This window comes from Cyanistes caeruleus, chromosome 17 (assembly GCF_971803275.1).
Source record: "Cyanistes caeruleus chromosome 17, bCyaCae1.hap1.1, whole genome shotgun sequence".
Lineage (NCBI taxonomy): Eukaryota > Metazoa > Chordata > Aves > Passeriformes > Paridae > Cyanistes > Cyanistes caeruleus.
In genome coordinates this window covers 15,578,479-15,598,439 of record NC_141717.1, presented here as the reverse complement: position 1 = coordinate 15,598,439, position 19,961 = coordinate 15,578,479, and the positions used below count along the sequence as shown (strand labels likewise).

General features: G+C 50.0%; 1 protein-coding gene across 10 annotated transcripts in view; it reads right to left on the bottom strand.

The window, feature by feature from the left end:
• The window catches only part of TSC2 (TSC complex subunit 2), a 32,385-nt gene that overhangs the window by 1,626 nt on the left and 10,798 nt on the right, over positions 1-19,961 (bottom strand). For 4 of the 10 annotated variants that reach the window (XM_023936997.2, XM_023936999.2, XM_086853926.1 and 1 more), the window contains 24 exons: positions 19,701-19,807; positions 18,832-18,985; positions 17,939-18,061; positions 17,495-17,629; positions 16,888-17,077; positions 16,406-16,499; positions 15,839-15,941; positions 15,554-15,648; positions 13,055-13,186; positions 11,267-11,431; positions 10,372-10,524; positions 10,101-10,213; positions 9,405-9,626; positions 8,550-8,765; positions 6,960-7,028; positions 4,731-4,891; positions 3,827-4,311; positions 2,995-3,070; positions 2,650-2,736; positions 2,238-2,424; positions 1,339-1,478; positions 1,091-1,169; positions 515-606; positions 153-251 (listed from right to left, as the gene is read on the bottom strand). In XM_023936997.2, coding sequence (XP_023792765.2) covers positions 153-251; positions 515-606; positions 1,091-1,169; positions 1,339-1,478; positions 2,238-2,424; positions 2,650-2,736; positions 2,995-3,070; positions 3,827-4,311; positions 4,731-4,891; positions 6,960-7,028; positions 8,550-8,765; positions 9,405-9,626; positions 10,101-10,213; positions 10,372-10,524; positions 11,267-11,431; positions 13,055-13,186; positions 15,554-15,648; positions 15,839-15,941; positions 16,406-16,499; positions 16,888-17,077; positions 17,495-17,629; positions 17,939-18,061; positions 18,832-18,985; positions 19,701-19,807 — 3,477 coding nt within the window. The remainder of the gene's footprint in view (positions 1-152; positions 252-514; positions 607-1,090; positions 1,170-1,338; positions 1,479-2,237; positions 2,425-2,649; positions 2,737-2,994; positions 3,071-3,826; positions 4,312-4,730; positions 4,892-6,959; positions 7,029-8,549; positions 8,766-9,404; positions 9,627-10,100; positions 10,214-10,371; positions 10,525-11,266; positions 11,432-13,054; positions 13,187-15,553; positions 15,649-15,838; positions 15,942-16,405; positions 16,500-16,887; positions 17,078-17,494; positions 17,630-17,938; positions 18,062-18,831; positions 18,986-19,700; positions 19,808-19,961) is intronic. The other 6 variants (XM_086853931.1, XM_086853932.1, XM_086853927.1 and 3 more) reach the window with 5 other exon arrangements.

Sequence of the window (19,961 nt, the reverse complement as noted above, 5' to 3'; positions counted from 1 at the left end):
TCCAACCCAAACTGTGATTCCACGACCAGCTGGATTCTAACCTCTGTACACACAGCCCTCCTCTCACTCAGCCACTTCTGGTTTTGCCTGCCTCAGTTGCAGTAAGAGTCTCAGTCCAGCCCAGTTCCATCCCCCAGAGCAGCTGCACTCACCCGGTGCCGGAGCCTCTTGATGTGGCGCAGCCGCGCGATCCATTTGGAGGGGTAGGTGTCCGTGGGGTTGGATCTGCTGTGGTGGACCTGGGAAGCCATCTGGGTTGGGAAGGGTGAGGAGAAGCAGGGAAAGAGAGGAACCACATTAACATAAGCACAACAATAAAATCAATCTGATTTTTTAGTGCAGTGTGACAGCAACTGCAATCCAGCTCTGAGTTAGGACTGCTCAGGTGCCAACTCTGGCTTCAAGGTCAAGTAGAAAAGTTGTTTCTTTGCTTTAGCAGGCCCTGCCTGTTTCCTTGGAAGCTGGTGGTGGGCCAAGGCAGCAGCTGGAAGCTCAGGGAGCTGGGGGTACTCACGTTGGCATGCAGGGCCATCTGACGGGCCACGAAGGGCAGGTTCTTGTCAGAGATGATCTTGGCAACACTCGTGTCCACCAGACCCTCCATGTCTTTAAAGGAATAAGAAAAAAATTCTTGTAAGACAGTAAAGAAGCAGCAAAGGTTGCCTAAAATTAAATATATAAGTCAAATAAACCCGAGGAATTGGATCAACCGAGTCCCCACAAGCTCCACAGCTCCCACTCCCACAGAACTTGCACTGCAGTTTAACACAACTGGCCCCCAAATTCTGGCTGCTCCATAAAGGTTTGGGGAGAGCCTGCTGGGCTCTCACATGAACCAAGGTGTGAGCCAAAACCAGCCAGAAGCACCCCTGTGGTAGAAGAGCTGCCCCAGCACTGCTGAGCCCTCCGTGTCCTCCAGCTGTTGGAGGGAGGGCTCTGCTCTGCTGCGGGCACTGGGTCCTGAGCTTGAACACAACATGAGCAACCCAGAGAAGAGACCTGACTGGGAAAACTGGTTCCAGAGAGCTTCTCCTGGAACTTTTGTTTGAAACTCAAACCCCCAGCAGAGCAAAGGCTGAGGAATTCCCACCTTTCCGACACTGCAGCGTCACCAGGTTACAGTCATAGTCCAGGGGGGTGATGATCACATGCACAAAATTGAACTGCCCCTAAGGAGAAGCCAAAGAAAGAGTCAGAAACATTTCCCTGGTTTGTGAATGCCATGAACACACACCAGTGAACACATCACAGAAAGCTCCTCCCATAATCCCCACACAGTTTTTAGGGTAACACCCACACACACACAAAGGTTTCACACCCACAAGGAAAACCCCCTACCTTTATTGTGCCCAGTTTAAAATCCTCTCCAGAATCATTGTAAACAATGGAAACAAAATCATTCCCCAGGTGCCTCTTCTTGTCACAGCGATATTTATCCAAATCCTTTGTGGGCATCAGAGTAGCAATGTGGAAAATGGCTGGAGAGGGAACACAGAGATCCTTAGGCTGGGCTGGGCAAGCAGCAATGCCAGTAATAAAAATACAAACTGCTCCCTTGACAGGCTTGTCCCAGTTTGTGACAGCTGAATCCAGCCCCACTGGATGCTCCAGGGGTCCCTGGAGTGCAGCAGCCAGTGGAGCAGCACAGCAGCACAGGGAGGAGACCCTGGCTTAGGGAGGAAAGAGGCAAAAGAGCTTAAACCAGGACTCGCCCTAGCTGAGCTCTGCAGAGCCCCAGGACTGCAGCCACCCCATGGAACTGGACTCCACGTGATGAGCACAAATTTGGGAATTTCACCACATCCTGCTGGATCCTGGATGATTTCTGCACTGCTTGGTGCTGCAGGAGCTGGGGGACACTGCAGTGACATGAGCCATGGCCACAGCAGTGACGGCCCCTGCTCCAAAGTGCTCTCCACACTTTGTGAGAAACACAGCGTGATTGACACCACCCTCAGCTTTCACAGCAGCTGGGGACAGCCAGCTACATCTCTACACCAAACCCTGCCTGCCTTAAAAGGTTCACAGAGCAGACCATTATCAAACTGGTGTGATGTTTGTTGTTAAGGCAGGTGTGTTTAACCTAACCCTGAACTTTATCACGTGGCTTGTAGAGCTAGCAGAGAGAACAGGAGGGGATCAGAGCCCAGGACATCCTCACAACCTCCCTGGGAAGGAAGCAGTGTGGAAGGCAGGTCAGGTAAGGTGAGAAGACACAAACCATCCTTCCAGCTCACCTTGCATGATGTCATCGTGCCAGCAGTAGGTGAACTGCCCATCCTCCCCACACACATCCAGGCCTCCCAGGTAGATCTTGTCTGGCTGGCAGTCCTTGAGCTCGATGAGCTTCCCCAGGCCCGTGAGGAACTCGGTGTAGCGGTAGGAGCCGTGCTCGTTGGACAGGATGGCGATCTCGTTGTTGCTCTGGGACACAGGGACGTGCCACATGTCACACTCAGCACCAGCCCCACAGATCTCTCCCTGGGATTAGGGTGATTGCCCTCACAGAAGGGTTTCATGCAGATTTTTAGAGTAGGAAATAGGAAAAGCAAGGCTGCTGTGGGAGCAGGGGAAATCCCACAGGGAAAACCCCACAGCTGGAGAGGTTGCCAACATTCCCTAAGGATTCAGACCCCTGCACACACTCACCTGGCCCTCCCCAACGTAGAGCACTGCAATCTTGTGTGTGTCGTAGGATGGGATCTGGTCCAGGAGCTGCACTGACCTCTCAAACGTCTGTGAGCAGAACAGGGACCCGGCTGAGCCAGGGTGAGGTGTCCCTGCCCAGGGAGCTCCTTCCCAAGCACAACCATCCCAGCACCCTGACAGCTTCAAAAAAACCCCCTCCACAACCCAACACAAATCTCCCACCTGTGGCCCTGCAGGGAGGAAACACCTGTCAACTGTCCAAGCTGGACATTTGTAATTATCATCTGCATTCCAAGAAAACAATGAGGTTAAAAAAATGAGGGATTTATACAACTCCTTGCCTACCTCATTTGGCAACAAGAGGGGTTTGTTGTTTTCATCACCAAAGAAGGGGGAGTGGTACAACTGTAAAAACACAAAGCTGAAGGAGAGAGGGAAGGGAAAAGTCTGTTACCACAAAAATTAAGTCAGTTTTCATCTGTTGGAGGTAAGAACGTTATGTACAACAGAAAAATGGGAGGAATTAAAATGCTAACAGGGTATTATTCATATCTTAGAGACACTCTGAGTGCCTGGACTACCTGCAGTTTGCAATAGACCCCTGTCAGAAAAACAGTGATGTGTCAAACAGCAGCAGCCACACAAATTCCCTGTTCAAAGGCACGGAATGGAGGAGCAGGAATGCCCTCCACAGCTCTGGGGGCATTTCTGGGCTCTCAGACACATGACTGCACAGACATTTGCATCTTGCCTGCCCTCAACCAGATGGAAATCGTCTCACCGTGCAATTTTGGACTGCTAACAATATCCCAGGTTCAAAAGGCAACTATGACAACCTTTCTTTTCCTTCCTGTTAGGATTTTGCACATTCTATTTCTTGAAATGCAAAACTAGCAATCCCCCCTGTTCACAGCAAAATTAACTCTGGGTAACCTGTGGCCAAAGCACAGCCCCTAAATTAAGCACATTAAGTACAGAAGGAAACTATCCATCTATTCCTTTCACCATTTGGGAGCTGTGGTCCCTAACCCCAAAGTTCATTGGGTGGGGCAGTGTGCTCAACAGGTCTGGATCAGCTCCTGAATAAAGCAGGTAATTAACTGTAATTAATTCATTAATCAGACTGCAGAGCCCCCGAAGGAGCCGCGATGGAGCAGCTCAGGGGCCCTGCACACACCTGGGGTTTATCCCGGGCACTTTCTCGGCGTTGGACGCTGCTGCCCTGCCCTTGAAGGCGTCCCTGTCGATCCTCTTGCCCCTCCTGGACGGGGCCGAGTCGGAGATGGTGTAGCCGCGGGGCCGGTGGCCCGAGGGCGAGCGGGGCGAGGTGCCAGCGGCGGTGCCAGCGCCCGGCCCGGTGGCCCTGCTGTCCTCCCCTCTGCCCAGCCAGCTGCCCAGCCCTTCCCCTTCCAGGTTCCCCGACTGGGATTTGGATTTCACTTCTGTGCTCAGCCTCCTGGGCACCTCCCGGCCGTTGGCGTCCCTGAGCACCTCCTGCAGGGTCTGCAGCTCCGGGGAGGAGCTGGACTTGCTGAGGGGCTGCGAGGGCTGGAAGGAGAGCTCCTCCAGCACCCGGCCCTCCTCCCTGCCGATGGGGATCCCCCCCTCCACCAGCTCCTCCGACTTCAGTGACTTGTCCTCCTGGCTGGACGTGGAGGAGGACTGGGAAAAATAAAATAAAAAAAAAAAAGATTAACAGTTTTCATGGAGTCAGAGAATCCCAGAACGGTTTGGGTTGGGATAGACCTTAAAGCTCATCCCATGGTTGCTCCAAGCCCTGTCCAGCCTGGCCTGGGACACTCCAGGGATCCAAGAGCAGCCACAGCTTCCCTGGGCATCCTGTGCCAGGGCCTGCCCACCCTCCCAGGGAAGGATTCCTCCCTTTCCCAACAGCCACAATAAAGGCTGACAACAGCAATGCTCAAGGCAGCCCAACACTTCCAGAGAAAGGTGCAGAAAGCAGCGTGGATAAAGCAGGGATCCCCTGAATCCCCCCAGCACCATCATTGCACTGTTTCTGAGGGGACTGATGGCCAATCCCCCCTGGCTGTCACCCCCTGCTCGCCCGGGCCTGTCCTTACCCTGCTGTAGGAGTCCTGGGCCTTCCCAAACCTCTCCTCGCTCAGGACGTGCTCGGAACACGAGGTCTCCACCTCCTCGCTCTCGGGGGACTCTGTGGGGGACTCGGCCTCCCTGAGCTCCATGTCACCCGCGCTCCCCTCCTCCAGCACCACGGCCGACTCTACGGAGACACCGGCACGGGAGCTGTGGAGAGGGGACGGGGACAGGCCCCCTCCTCTCCTCTCCTCTCCTCTCTCTCCTCTCACGTCCCAGCCTTTTCCCCACGGGATCTCAAGGGAAGGCCGTGTGGAAGGAGTGCCCTGGCTTCTCTCCTCACGTCAGACTCGCTCCTGGCTCCCCTTTTTCCAGGGAATAAATCACCTCACGCCTCACGGCCCGCCTTGGGCCCAGGAGGTGCAGCTGGGAGGTTTTTTTTGTCCAATTGTTGCTGATGGACACGGGGTGAGGGAACGGGAGCCTGGACGTGGGTTACCAGCACAGACACCAACTACAGGGGTAGGAAATAGGGGATTAAAGCTCGCTGCAGACATCAGCTCTGTGCAAGGCTGCGGCAAAGGCAGCTTTTCTTGTGCTGAAATGCAACGCTCCCGTGCCTTGAGGCCTACAAGGAGATAAGGAATTTTCCTAGGAGCCATTTCCTTGCAGTTTGGCAGCTTTCCTAGAATGGCTCGGGAGAAGCAGAGAGATTCGGGCCTGAAGGTGTGGAAGGACGAGAGCAGGGGTGACACTGGTGGCATCTGCTCAGACACACGGGGACTGGAACCACACTGACAAAAAAAGCTCGGTGGAAACCCTGCCTACATGGAGGATTTAACCTTGGATCTGCTCCAGGCACTGACCACAGGGATGAGTCTGACCAAAGGCTCCTCCTGGCCTTGCTTTTTGTCCTGAGGAAAAGGCTGGAGAACAGGAGGCTTTCTCATTATGCACACAAGGGACTGGAAGACCAATCTGAAAGGCCAAGATTTGTTTTCCAAAATAATAACAAATAATAAAACCAAAAATTAGCACACACAAAAATATAAAGAAAATCAGCAAAATTATAAAAATAAAATAGTAAAATACAAAGAAAAAAAAAATCACTAAAGCAGCTTTTCCTGGATTGATTTCAGCTCGCAGGACCAAAGTTATTTCAAAGAAGCAATTAAGAGTTAGCATTGCACACACAAACCTTCTAAAAATACAAAACAAACCAAAAGGAACCAAAACAACGTGCTGATCTGGTTAGCTGTCCAAGCCAGAACACACCTGCAGATACCCAGTGCTTCCAAGCTCCCCTCCTACACCACTGCCGAGATTTCAAACAACCCAAGCACTAATTATTCTTTAGGTGGGAAGAGAATAACAGGAGCAGAGGGAAGTACAGAAAAATATTGAACTGCAGCAGCTTTGTGTTGCTTTGAGAGGACTCTGACAGCAACCAGCAGCAGCTCAGAACACCCCACTGCTCTTCTGGGAGTTTTCCAGTGAAGGAAAGAGGCAGAAAGACATTTGAACCCTCTAATTAAAATCACAAAGCATTGCAGGTTATCAAAGCAATGCAGGTGTTGTGCTCATAAGGTGTGTAATTTGATCTCCACTTCATTTAATTATGAAATCAATTTTACTGAAGTGGAGAAAGATTTTACCTTATTACAGAGCCTCTAAAAGGTAGAATTTAGCAGGTTTTCTGCTGAAATATATTTCTTTTTTATTTAAAAATCTCTCAACCAGCCTCCATGCTGGCTGAACTTTATCCATATATCAAATATCTACATATTACCAGCTGCTTTTATCTTTCTGTGCCCAATTCTGGCAGATCCCTGTGGGCTGAGCAGCTCCAAGGGGAGCCTGTCCTGCAGCACACGCTGCTCTCCTCACAGCTGGGAGCTTTTCCACTGAGCAGAACACAAAGCCAATTGGAAAATGAAGCTGCAAATGAAGAATTAATTAATCCAGCCACGTTTTTGACGGGTCATTTAACACTGGCCTCATGACTCACAAGCCACCCCAGCTAACAGCAAAGTTGCTTTAAGGAATTGTGAATCTGCACTTGCAAATGTTGGATCTGGCTTGGACTTCTTCATGCTAGTCAAGATCCCATTTGTTGAGAGTGATGAGACTGGGGACAGACAGGAGACATGGAAGGGGAAAATGAGGGATGAGGGATACATTTTCTATGAATCAGAGGTGTTCTTCTATGGCAATACTGTTTGGTTGGTTTTTTCCTTAAAGATATATAAATATACCTGCCCAGGATATGCTCCTGTGCAACTTCCCTTGACAACTGGACTGGTACATGGAAGAGAAAGAGGCCACTGCAAAGGGAAATCAAGTGAGCAGCTACATCAAAAGGAAGGAGAGACTATATGAAAAAAAAATATAAAAAAATTAAAAAGCACAGAGTTTAAAATGTAACCAAGAGCCTAGTTTAAAACAAACAAATAAATAAATGAAACAAAGGAAAGAACAAGCTGGGATAAGCTCACCAGATGCCAAAGGGACACTTTAAGGGCACAAGGTCTCAACACGAATAAGGAGGAATAAACACATCCAACAGTGCAGGCTCCAACTGCTCCCTTTGCAGAATGCATTTTGTGAGGCTTAGGAACAGAAAATCCCTTCCTGATATCCCAGCACACACAGGAAACCAGGCTGAGCCTTCCCTGACCTGCACAAGGTCAACTTTTAAACCCACAGAAGAATCTGAAAAATCTGGGTAAAGACTCACAGAGGTTTAACCTCTGAAGAGGCAGAACAGGCACGTGACAGTCTGACAGCAAAACTTCTTCCAGTCACTGCCCAGCCAGCTCCAGCAAGTCTGGTTAACAAGGATGTGGCCAAAATTACTCTCAGACTGGCACAGGAGTGGCATTCAGGTGCTGTGGGCTCAGCTCTCCACCCAGCTCCACACAGCACAGATTTTTAGAGTCACAAAAGTGTTCCTGGAAAATAGTTGGGGTTTTTTTTTGTTTGTTTGTAAGAGGTGATAATTTGATTTTGACTCCAATTTTGTGTTTACACGCTCTGAAATACTAAAACAATACCCTGCCCTGCTTAAAACTGGTATTTTTACTGGATTTGAGACAATCCATCCCATTTTTCCCCAGCAAAGGCTGGTCTGCTGGTACCACTGCTCAGTTCTGATGGTGCCTGCAGTGCTCAGAGCCTCAGTGCTGGAGATCACTGATAAGAGCTCCAGCAGGGACTGCAGAAAGCTTTAAAAATTGCAGCTGTTGGTCAACACCAATCTCCCAACATTAACAACTCCTTTAAAGAGGAACTAGCACCACATTAAACAGAGTGAAAATCCTTGGCCACTGCGTTAAAATCAAGCCAGCAAACGGAACTGGAGTGGTTCAACTGCAGGCTGAACTGTCCTTTTCAGAGGTGGGTAAATCCAACAGGATTTGCATTCTGCTGTAAAAGCCAGAGACAACCAGCTCCTCCTGACTGGCAAGGTCTGGAACAGGCCATGCCCCAGGAACCTGCAGCTCTGAGCACCCGACACAGACTCCCAAACTGAAGACAAATGGAAATGGAAACACTGCATGGAAAGATCCATCCACAAGTGGGATGCCCAGATCAGCCCCAAACAAGTGGGAGAGGGAACAGATCCATGACTTTGTTCATTTTCATTTGGGGAACACACCAAACACACGACTCCTCCAAAGCAGCTCCGCTGCTCCCCCGTCCTCCTCTTCCCCCAGAAGCAAGGAGGAAGGGAATTTTTCACTTTTAGGGACAAGAACTGATTCCCTTTCTCATTGCTGGCCCCCCTCACACTCCCAGCTGCTCTAGAAGCCCGGCAGGGACCCAGCAGAGCCAGCAGCTCCCACCTGTGTTGGAGCGCTGCAGCAGCGAGGGCTTGGCCGTCCCCGTGGCCAGGCTGGAGGAGGGCACGGACAGGGATTTGTACAGAGCTGTCTCCCGGTGCTCCTTGAAGCGTTCTGCAGCCATCAGGGCGTTGGAGAGCTCCTGCAGGGGCATGTTGTTGATGTCTGAGGAGAAGGGGCTCAGAGGGTTCTCCAGGCTCATCAGCCAGCTCGTGTTGCCTACACCAGACAATGGGGGAAGTGGTCAGAACTCCCAGATCTCCCAGAGGTTACAGCTCCTGTTGAAAATGCTCAAATTCTTTTGGAATTTGCAGGTAAAAAATCCAAATGCGGCAAGTTCTCGGTCCTCTTGCAGAATGATTTGATTAATTTGTTGCTCCTGGTGCTCTGCACTTCACCCCAAAGCTCCTCAAAACCCATCCCTGGTAACTCACTGCTACAGCAGATTCCCAAAGGCATCCAAAACACTCAGGTGTCCTAATTAACACCAGGTCAGTTATTTTCTCACGAAAGAGCTTTTAGTTGAAACAGATAATTCCTGTTAATCTCGTGGAACACACTGGTGTTCAAGCATTTTGGCCTTGAACAGATTGTTATTCCTTCCCTATGAGCAAACACAGCTGAGCTGCCCAGACTTGTGCTACCCCTGCATCCCTGCAATGTTCCAGACCAGGCTGGACAGGGCTTGGGATGATGGAAGGTGTCCCTGGATGGGCTTTAAGGTCCCTTCCAACCCAACCCATCCCATGGTTCTATAGTTTCAAAAGGCAGTAAGGCATAAACAGATCCATTTACAATAAAATATGGATTTTTCTCCTTCCCCAGGCTCTGGATCCCACCCCACACTCGGGTACCCACCTGTGGGCCTGCGCACCAGGATCTCTGCCCAGCCCTGGGTCAGCAGGGGCACGTAGGCAGCCAAGCTGGCTTTTTCCTTCTGCAGGGCTGTCTGTGGACCAGGACTGGCCTTCTCTGGGCGGGCTGCAGGAGCAGCAGGGCCCTGTGTCCCTTGGGAAGTTGAGCCACTGGGAAAATGGGAGGCTGAGCTGTCTAAGGCACCGACACGTAAGGCATGACCACCTGGCAGGACAGACACAATCCAAGGGAGAGCCACGCTTAGTCAGCCCCAAAAATACCTCAGGAACAAGGTTTTTAAGCTCCTCTAACAGCTGCACACACAATATCCTGGTTTTACTTCCCTTGTCATTACAATTATTATTGTTTTATTTTAATTATTAAACTGCTCTTCTCTCAATCCACGAATTTTCTTACTTTTCCCCTTCCAGTTCTCTCCACAATCCCCCCATGGGGGACAAAGTGATCACCTGGGTGGGGCTCAGCTGCCAGCTGGGGTTAAGAGAATTTGATGTTCCATGTGTTCCTTATGACACAATTTATGTGATCACCAAAGCTCTCCTGCAAAGAGAGGGAAGCAGGAGGAGAACAGCTCCTGCTACCTCACTGAACACCAGATCCAGATGTGAAATTGGCTCAGACACAGGAGGCACCTGGACCTTCAGGCTGTGGCAGGGAGAGCCCAGGATGGGAGCTCACCTGACATGGATCGCACTCTGCTGCGGGAGCTCCTGCAAACCTGCTGCCCAGCCTGGGATTCCAGCTTGGCTGGAGCTTCCTTGGTCTGTCTCACTTGCAGAACAGGGTCTGAGCTGTAGGAAAGGAGATATTGGTGATGTTGAGGGAGGAATCAGCCGTGCTGGATAAATAAAACATTCCTCTCACACCAAGAGGAAAAACTACAAAGATGTAGCAGTGGTTTAGGTGACTTTGTCAGGTGGAGATTTCTAGAAATGGGAGCTACACCTACCTTGATTCTGGGGTGCTCTGGAACTCTGCAGAGTCCAGGCCAAGCAGGGACCTTGTCCCTGTTCCAACACTCGTAGTGATGGTCACCAGCTTGTTACCAACCAGCCACGTCTTGGTCCTTCCTCCAGCCAGCAGAAACTCACCCACGGGAGACCTGGGAACACATTTGGGATGGACATTCCTCGGGAGGCAGAGAACAGAGCTCCTGCCATTAACCATGCAGGAGGTGCTGCCTGTTTGTGCCACTCCCCTTGGCTGCCAACATCCCCATGACCCACCAGGACGATGGAGGAGCTGCTGCAGCACACTGGGATTGTCCTGCAAGGACCTGGAGCAAAGCCCTGCTCCCAGACCCTCAGGGCATCTCCTCCAGACAGGTCAATGCTGCTTCTCCCCAGTGGATTTGGCAGAACCACAGAATGGTTTGGGTTAGGAGGAACCTTATAAAGTTCATCCAGTGCCAGCCCCTGCCATGGGTAGGGACACCTTCCACCATCCCAGCTTGCTCCAAACCCCATTCAACTGGCCTGGAACACTTCCAGGGATGGGACATGCTCTGGGAAATTCATTTTAGAGCCTCACCACCCTGACAGGAAAAAAAATCCTTCCCAATATCCCACCTAGCCCCACCCTCTGGCAGTGGGAAACCATTCCCTGTGTCCTGTCCCTCCACCCCTTGTCCCCAGTCCCTCTCCAGCTCTCCTGGAGCCCCTTCGGGCCCTGGCAGGAGCTCTAAGGCCTTCCCATCTCCAGTCTTCCCTCATCTCACCTCCTTTTTAGCCAAGATTTTAACAGTGAGGAAAAGCTTCAGAACCTGCCAGAATCCCAAGGTTTTTCCACCCATGAAGTGAACCATGAGCCTGAACCCCAGGCGGTGTCCCTGCTCCCTGACTGACCTCTTGGGCACAGCGGTGAAGTTGGAGAAGACGTATCGAGCCATCATGTCCAGGCAGGTCTCTGTCAGCTCCAGGTGCAGGTTTTTCAAGTTGTCATCAGCCTGAGCCATGGAGTTTTCATCTGCAGAGCCCAGGCTGGAGCTGGTGATGGAGGTTTGGATGCGGCTGCAAGAGAAAGGCGGCGGTGCCGGATCAGCCGGCACCACGTCCCCGTGCCCACGGACCCTGCTGAGCATGCACGTGCCAGCCACCACACCCCGGCCTCGGGAGCCTGATTTTGGGATCAACCTCGTGTCCTGCTTCCCAGGCTGCTGCAGGAAGCTCCTCTGGAGAGGCTCCAGTGCCAGCTGGCCTCTCTGACGTTGGTGGCCCATGGGCAAGTGCACCAAGCAAGGAGTAAATGGCAGTTTCGAGCTCCTAATCTATGCTGAGGGCAAGCACCCCATGAGCAGCACCAGCTTCCCAGGCAGCAGGTTGCCCATGAGCCAGAAACTGGGGCACTCCAGACTTCACTTCATTATCCTGTGGTTTGCTTTTTTTGCTCTGTTGCAGCTCTTCCCTATATTGTTTTTTTCCCCTCCAAATTCAATAGCTAGGTAAGACCTAATTTAACTTGAAATAGGAAAAAAAATTGCACTCTGAACAGGAAATTGGCACAAGAATAGAGAGAAGGTCTGCCTTCAAATCAGCCAAATCAGCAAAGCAGTTTAAAACCATTTCTGTTTTAGGCTGGACTGCAATATTTTATAAAGACAACTCCTTATGTCATTATAATACAAACTAAGCTGAGGTACAGCCAAAATTTTTATCGTGTGGCAACATTAAGGGCAATTATCTGAACTTTTTGTTGCTACTATTAACACAGAAATGCAAGAGAAGAAAATCACCTCATGATTAATGGGGAATTAATTCAGTCACTTCAGCCTCTCTCCCCCAACCATCATATAAAGCCAAAAATAAAAAACCCAAATCAAGTTCCACTGACAGCAATCCTACAGGTTAAGGCACAAATCTTCAGGTGCAGCAGTTCAACACTCAAAGGAAGTGATCCAGAAATACATTTTTAAAACTGGCATTAATTATTTCACATCTTTCCTTGGAGCAGATCAATGCTTGCCATCAAAACCTGTCAATCCATCAAATCAGTCTCTGAAATCAAATCTTGTTTTCCTTTGTTGTGAAAGCAATGATTCGTATGGGCTGAGCACACCCCCCACTGCCCTCTGGAAAGACAAATCCAGGTTTTTCATGGCATCATTCTTGAGACCAGGACATTTCATCAGCTCCTTCAGAAGAATAAATCCTAAACTGAAGCCAGAACTCCTCCTAGATTGGAATGAGGGTTCTCCATAACTTTGCAGAGCTTCCAAAGCCTCTCCTGAAGCAAATCCCTGCTTGGGAGGCTCACGTTTTAGTGAGTTGTACCCAGGATTCTCACTTGTACAGAATGCAACCTTTTTCCTTTTTTTTTGTGCGTGGGTTTTGTTGTTTGGGGTTGTTTTTTATCCCCCCTTCAGCACCTTTACTTTGCAAAGAGAATCTTTCATTGCTAAAGCAGCAGAGAACGTGGCAAAGCAGCCACAGACACCCAGGGTGTGACGTGGCCTTGGGAAGCTCAGGATGCTTTCCCAAAACCTTCACCTGCGGCTGAGGCCGGTTTTTGATGGGAAAACCAAGTCATGCAAGCATCCCACATGCAAAATCCACCCTGCTTTTCCACCCTCCCTCGCAGCAAAACCTCCAAGGGCCCAGCTGCTCTTGGATTGTCCCCATTCAAAGTGCCTCTACCTGCGGACCACATGTTCAGACACACTGATGCTGCGGGATCGGAAGGCATCAACTGCAGAGGGTTCTTTCAGCTCTTTCACTGGAGGAGAGTTATTCAAGCCTTGCTTTGCATTTTTGGCTAGTCTTAAACTACTATGTGGAGAAGCACCAAGCCCCAAAAGAGGTCACAGAAGGGAGGAAACCATTGGAGGGATGTAGGTTGAAAGTCACGGGGTCAATATTGGGGGATCCCGGAGGGTGATGGGAAATAAAACAAATGCCAAAAAGAAAAAAAAAAAAAGGGAAACAAAACAAAATTAAAACACACAAACAAGCAGAGCTGAAAGCATTAAAAAGACAAACCACATTTTGAAAACAAGATTTTGAATGTGCTACAAAATAAATGAAATTAGTACAAGTTAAAAGGAAAAAAACTGGTTGAAATGAGAGTTGGAATACTGGGCTGTTCAGCAAAGGCAAGGGCACCTGAGGGCTCCCTGGCACAAATTCCTCAAGGCTGAGGAGTTCTGTGCAGTTCAGCCCCCTCTTGTGTTGCCCCAACTCACCATGACTCAACACCTGAGGGCTTCCACACATCCCAAAATGCTTTACCTGGACTAGGTCACGGCAGTTTTTAATAAGAGACAGGGACCACGTCACCCATCTCTGTCCCCACTAAGCCTGGCCCAAAGCTGAGCTTGCCCCCAGCCACAACACACCCAGGGCCACCCAGAGGTGCCCCTTAGCCCAGCTCCAGGCCCTGGGGACACTGAGCCCCCTGTCCCAGAGCCAACAAACAGCCCTGGGATGCTCCTGTGCCACCCCAGTGCCTCAGCCCCGGCTCCAGGGAACCCCTGGGCTCTGAGCTGGCACAGAAAGGAAATTACTGCTCACACTGGCAAGTGCCAGGCACACGTGGGAGATGACAGCAATTAAGATCTGAGAGGCACTTTAATTAGTCACTGAGATGCGTGCCAGGCTCGGGGCTAATTTGGGCAGAACAGTTGGTCCAGCAGCTCCCATCCCCAGAGATAAAATGCAGGCACTAATTTAACCCTTCTGGATGTTCCTAAACACAATTTATTTGCCATCCTCCTCAGTGAGCTCTTACATCTCAGATTGCCACCTGGAGAGATCAGAATTTCTTTGTCCTTCTCCCAACAACCTCTCCCAGATCACTTTTGGCCACTTTCTGCTGCTGAGAGCACGGGCTCACGCTCAGGGATCATCACCTACACCAACAGCAGGACATCCAGCAGCCCTGGGAACTGCTGGGATCCTTATCCCTTGGAACACCCAGCACCTCAGCTATGGCAGGGAAACACTTTGGGCTTCAGGAGTGAAGGCCAAGCCCAGAAACTTCTCAGGCAAGGAAACTGGAACCTGCTGCAGGCCCTTCCTCTGTGCCCTGGCCAGAATCCAAGCTCAGGCAGACCCAGAGGCAGTGGCATCCTGCCATTCCAGTGCTTTGGGCACTGCCTGAGTACAGCCACACTTCTCAGCAGAGATTTCTGTGCAAAGTGATCCAGCAAAAGCCTTTAGAGACAGTAGTATTCCAACCTGGTAGAATTTAAAAGATTTTTAAGGGGGGGGAAAAAAGAAAAAGGAAAAAAAAAAAATATTAGCTGGAATTCTAATTGGAGAGAGGAGTGTCAAAAGGCTTCTCTTCCAAGTTTCTGGATGAAAGAGGAGGAGATGGGAGAGATGAAACACAACACAAGGTTTACAGCTGCAGCAGTAGGGCAGGGATGGTGTTTCTGCATTGCAAGACTGCTGCAGCCTTGCAGGTGAAGTAGAGGCACTTTCCCCAGGGCTCAGGTGCCACCGTGTGCTCACTGCTCACAACACTGAAGCAAGTTAAGTGAACCAATTCAGGCAATCCCTGCAGGTAAAAGGATGTTGGAGAAACCCTGAATGTCTTCCAAGGAATATCTTCCTCCCCTGGCAAATGTTACTTTGAATACTTGCTGGCAAGGAATGCTCTGCTTTCTCAAAGCTTTGCTTAAAACTGTCAGGATGGCTTCAAATTCCAGCAAAAAAGGGGATCTGTCCCAAACAGACAGAAAGCAGCTGTGTGCCAGCCAGTGCACTGACCTGACTGGGAACACCATGGAAAAACACAGTACTGGCTCTCTAATTTATCCAGGTGGTTGATCACAACCATTTCTCTGGCAATCATCTGAAAGTGAGTCGTTACAGATCAGCCATCAAAAGGAGTTCACACAATCCACCTGAACATGGGGTTCTGTTATCTCTGATATCAGCCTCTCCTGTTATCTCTGTACTGGCACAGCCCAACCTGACACAACTGTTGATTTTCAGTGAACACAAGAAGGTCCCAAGCAGGACAGTGCTGCCCCACCAGGCTGGATGTCAGCTTCTCACCAAGCTCAGCTGTCTTTGAGCAAAAGAGATCTACTGTGCTTGCTTACTGCACTGCCCCTCTGGGATCACTACAGCCAGGGAAGTGAGCACGAGAGCAGGGAACACCAAACCCTGCTGGGCTCCAACAGAATTTACCTCTTTGGCCTCTCATTCAGGCTGGTGCTGCGAGCCCTGAAGCTGTCCTTCTCTGGGGTGTCATCAAAGGACAGGAGCACGTTGGAGCGCAGGCCCTGCCGTGGGGACAAGAGGTGACAACGTGAGGCTCAAAGTCTGCAACCGGGGCCAAAGCATGAGAGCTCCCAGAGATGCTGATGATAAAACCAGGATTCTGCCAGGTTCAAACAAAACCTTTGAAGATGTCAGGTCAGTTTTTAAGCTGTCAGCTCTCCTGAGTGCTGCTGGGCTGAGCAGTGCCATTACCTTGGTGATGTAGGGGACAAAGTCCTTGCGGAAGGGCAGGCGGCAGCGGATGAACCACATGGCGATGACGTGGTGGGCCAGGCACACGATGTACTGGTTAAACCTGCAACAGCAGGGAAAGCCACAGCTCAGCCTGACACACAGAGCTGCTTCTTTACCTACTCAAAGTGTCAAGGAAAAAAAAAAACCTTCAAAAATTCTGCTCATGAAAAGCAGCGTTTTGTTCAAGGTGATGATGTCCTAGAATTGTATAATGGAATTACAGAATGGTTTGGGTGGGAAGAGATCTTAGAGATCATCCAGTTCACCCCCAGGGACACCTTCCACTATCCCAGGGTGCTCCAACCTGGCCTGGGACACTTCCAAAGATCCAGGGACAGTCACAGCTTCTCTGAGCACCTGTGCCAGGGCCTGCCCACCCTCCCAGGGCAGAAATATCCTTTCCTCAGGAAAAGCTTGGTGACAGCAGAATGAGCAACATCCTATGAGTAACAACCTTGAGCCAAAACCTACAAAAAAAGCTCTCAATTTCCCAGATGAGAGAGAAGCACATTGCTGTGGCCTTACTTGGAGGGGTTTGTGTAGGGCAGGGAGATGGCGAAGACGCTGGCGTACTGCTCTGCCGCGAAGTTCTGGTACAGGTGAGGCAGCCTGGCCAGAGCTGCAACAGTCCAACAGCAAAACCAGCACAGGTCAGGCCTCAGCACAACCCTTCAATGTCCTAACTCAGTTTAATTTCTAAGTTTTTTGTTTTATTCTGAATGATCAGTGACGTGGAAGTTAAAATCACGTCGTGCAAGAAGAAGAAAGCTCGTATTTCCATATAGCTGCACGACACAGAGTGTGTTTCTTCAGTGCAAGAGCCTCATGCAAGAGGCTTTCATGCAAGTTTTCATGCAAGAAAACTTGCAACAAATGAGGTGACTGACCATTTATAACCTGAGCAAGGCCATCACAGTGCATTCCATACAACCAACACCATCAAACCCCCCATATCCCACACCAAACCCGCAGCTACAGACATCACAAAGAAGAACGCGGTGACTTACTTGACAGAAACTCCAGGAGAGGGATTGCCATGTTGGCTGTGGCAGAAATGTGGGTGAGTTTGACAATCAGCACGGGCAGTGCCTTGATGATGATGTCGGGCATCTCCACGCTGCAGACGGACAGGGCCACCACGCACTGGTTGGCGCAGCGGTAGATGAGCCCGTGCTCCAGGCAGTACACGATCTCACGCTGCCAGAGCACAGGGACACTCAGCAACACCTCCTGACTCCTGGCAGCACCCCACAACACCCTGCAAGCTACCCCTGCTCTGCCTGCGTGCTGACACTGAGCTTTACACAATGCTGCAGGTACGCCAGGCCAAACTCTTATCAGGGAACTGGGATCAGGGAGCTAGCTGAGACTTTTAAGTTTCTAATTTAATGGAAAATTTGTGTTTATAAGGGATTTACTGCACTCAGTGATCTGTGAGGGGGGACAGGTGAGCAGTGAACCCACAGTTAATCCTACATGGGGTCAGTAAAGTATTTTTTCACCCCAAATTCAGCATTTCCCGACAGTAAAGGGCAGTGTAACCTTGCATTTCTGTCTCCTAACCAGCCCCAGTGCAAGCTCTGCTCTCCCTACACCCTCCTATCTCCCCCATACCTGCTTGGCTTTGTCCAGGTAGTTGTGGTAAGATATCAGTGCTGTCAGCACAGGGACCACAGCCAGGTGCAAATCCGTGCGGGAAAAGCCTTCGGGGGTCCCGTGGAGCCTGTCCGTGGTCTTCTTCTCTGTGAGCTGACACATCACACAGCCAGTCAGGGCACCTCTCACTAAAACACCCCCTGAGAGGCAGCAGAAGGCACTGCCCACAGCTCCCCTTGACCTGTATATCCATAGCTCCACACCCATCCATGAAGAACACTCGTTATTACCTATTCTGTACCTAGAACAACCCCCACAAAAGGGAGGGCGAGTGAGGATTGACAACCAGCCTGCTAATATTTAAAATATTCACCTGAAGCAAAAAAAAACCCACTCAAATTTCCCCTCCAAGCAATTCCCAAGCAAACCAGGGAGCTGGGGACTGTGCCTCAGTGGCATTACCATGTAGCTCAGTGCAGAGGCCAGCTGGTCTATGTTGCAAGGAGAAGTTAAAAATAGCACTTTATAGCGGAGGGATTCGGGTAATTTGTTGAGAACCAACTTCAGCACCTTCCAGTCTGTCTCCTGCAAAGACAGAAAATGTTAAGGTGGAAATTTTTTGCCTGATTTCACTTGAGTTTGGAAGGAAGATCAATCAAATTGCAGACAATGTGTCATTTCCGAGGCAGATGTAGGTCTTGTCGTGCTTGATACAGAAAAAGAAAGTGGCATTTAGCTGTCACAAGTTTCTCCCTGTCTGTCACCCAGCTCTAGGTGCAATATTGGCACCACAAACTGGAAGAGAAATTATATTGAGATCTGACAGGCAGAATTCAATTCTGCTAAGCACCAGCACCAATTAACTCCCAGAGCAAGCCAAGCCCTCAGCACAGAACTGTGTCCAATGCCACACTCAGCAACAATTCCTACTTACAATTTATGGCTGATGAAACATCCACAAACTCTCAAAACACCTCACAAACCTGCAGTGGGAGAGGTTCTCATTCCAAATGCCCTTTCAGAAACAGGATGGCTTCTTGGATCTTATTTAACAGCTCAGCTTTTGCCCTTGCCTGCTCTGAAGCATTGCAATGAAAGCTGTGCTTATTTTCTGAAGAGCTGGACTGCTGCTCCCACTGGTGGCTTTAAAGCTGCACAATCACACCCAGATTTTGGGCAGGAGGAGCAGAAATTGCTTTTCAGGCTTTATTTAAGTACTCTGGGCTAGAATTTGACAGGCAGCTGGTGTCAGGAGTGGACAGAAAGATGCCAGGAGGGGACAGAAAGATGCCAGGAGGGGACACAAGGACGCCAGGACAGGGGACACAAGACAAGGACACCAGGACAGGACATACCTGCTTCAAGCACTGCAGGAGGACCCCAAAGACCATGGAGTAGGGCAGGTGTCCCACCCGGACAGTGGCACCTTGGGAAGGCACACTGGGGCTGCCTGAAGGTGGGGACAGGGTGCCAGGGGGCTTCTTCTCAGAAGGCCTTTTCTCTGCCTCTCTGCAACACAGAAAGGGAGAAAAATGTGTTATTTCTACTCACTCATGTGACCTGCAGCATTTTTTGGGAGCCAGGTTAAAGGCTGAGCAACAGGATCTGCATTTTCAGTTTTAAAAAGCACAGGATTGCCCCACAGACACACAGCAATCAGACAATTTGGTCAAGTGAAGGATTTTTGTATTTAATTTAGAAAGGTATATTTTGGGGTGTGTTGCACAACTTCAGACGAGCTATAAAATTAAAACTAGTCAGATTTGTACAAATCATCGAATCAAAATTCAATGTGGAACTGGTTTGAGGCCAAAAAATTGCACATTTTTGGGGGAAGTTTTATGAGCAGGAACTTAAATTTCATGTCTGAGGTTGAAAGCTCTACAGGTAAACGATTTGTAAGAGCAGCTCACCAATGAGTTACTGGTTCAGACAATCCTAGGCTGTAACTACAGACTGGTCTAAGAAGTGGAAGACTTAGAAAAACTGCACACTGCAACTGATGGAACACTAAGTTCAGCAAGAACACAATTTAGTTTGGAAAACAGCTTTATAAAATAAAATAAATTAAGAAATGTCCAAGGCCCAGCTGGGTGGGGCTTGGAGCAACCTGCAACAGTGGAAAGTGTCCCTGCCATGGCAGGGGTGGCACTGGTTGAGCTCTGGGATCCCTTTCCAACCCAAACCACTCTGATTATTTTGTTTAACACAAAGAGAAACCTACACAAAATCACACAGGCAGTAGGGGCTGAACCTCACTGCCCCATCCTTGTTGGAGAGGCCGAGGCGGTGCAGGGAGTCAGCTCGGAGCATCAGCAGGAAATCAAACACCTGCAACAGGGAACACACTGGAGTCACTCCAACCCTGAGCCACTGGAATATTCCCCCACCCCCACACAATATTTTTCCAGGAGCAGAAGGATTTTTAAGAGATGCCATGGCTTGTTCTGCAGGAGGCATCACTGCCGGTGTCACGCTGCATTTA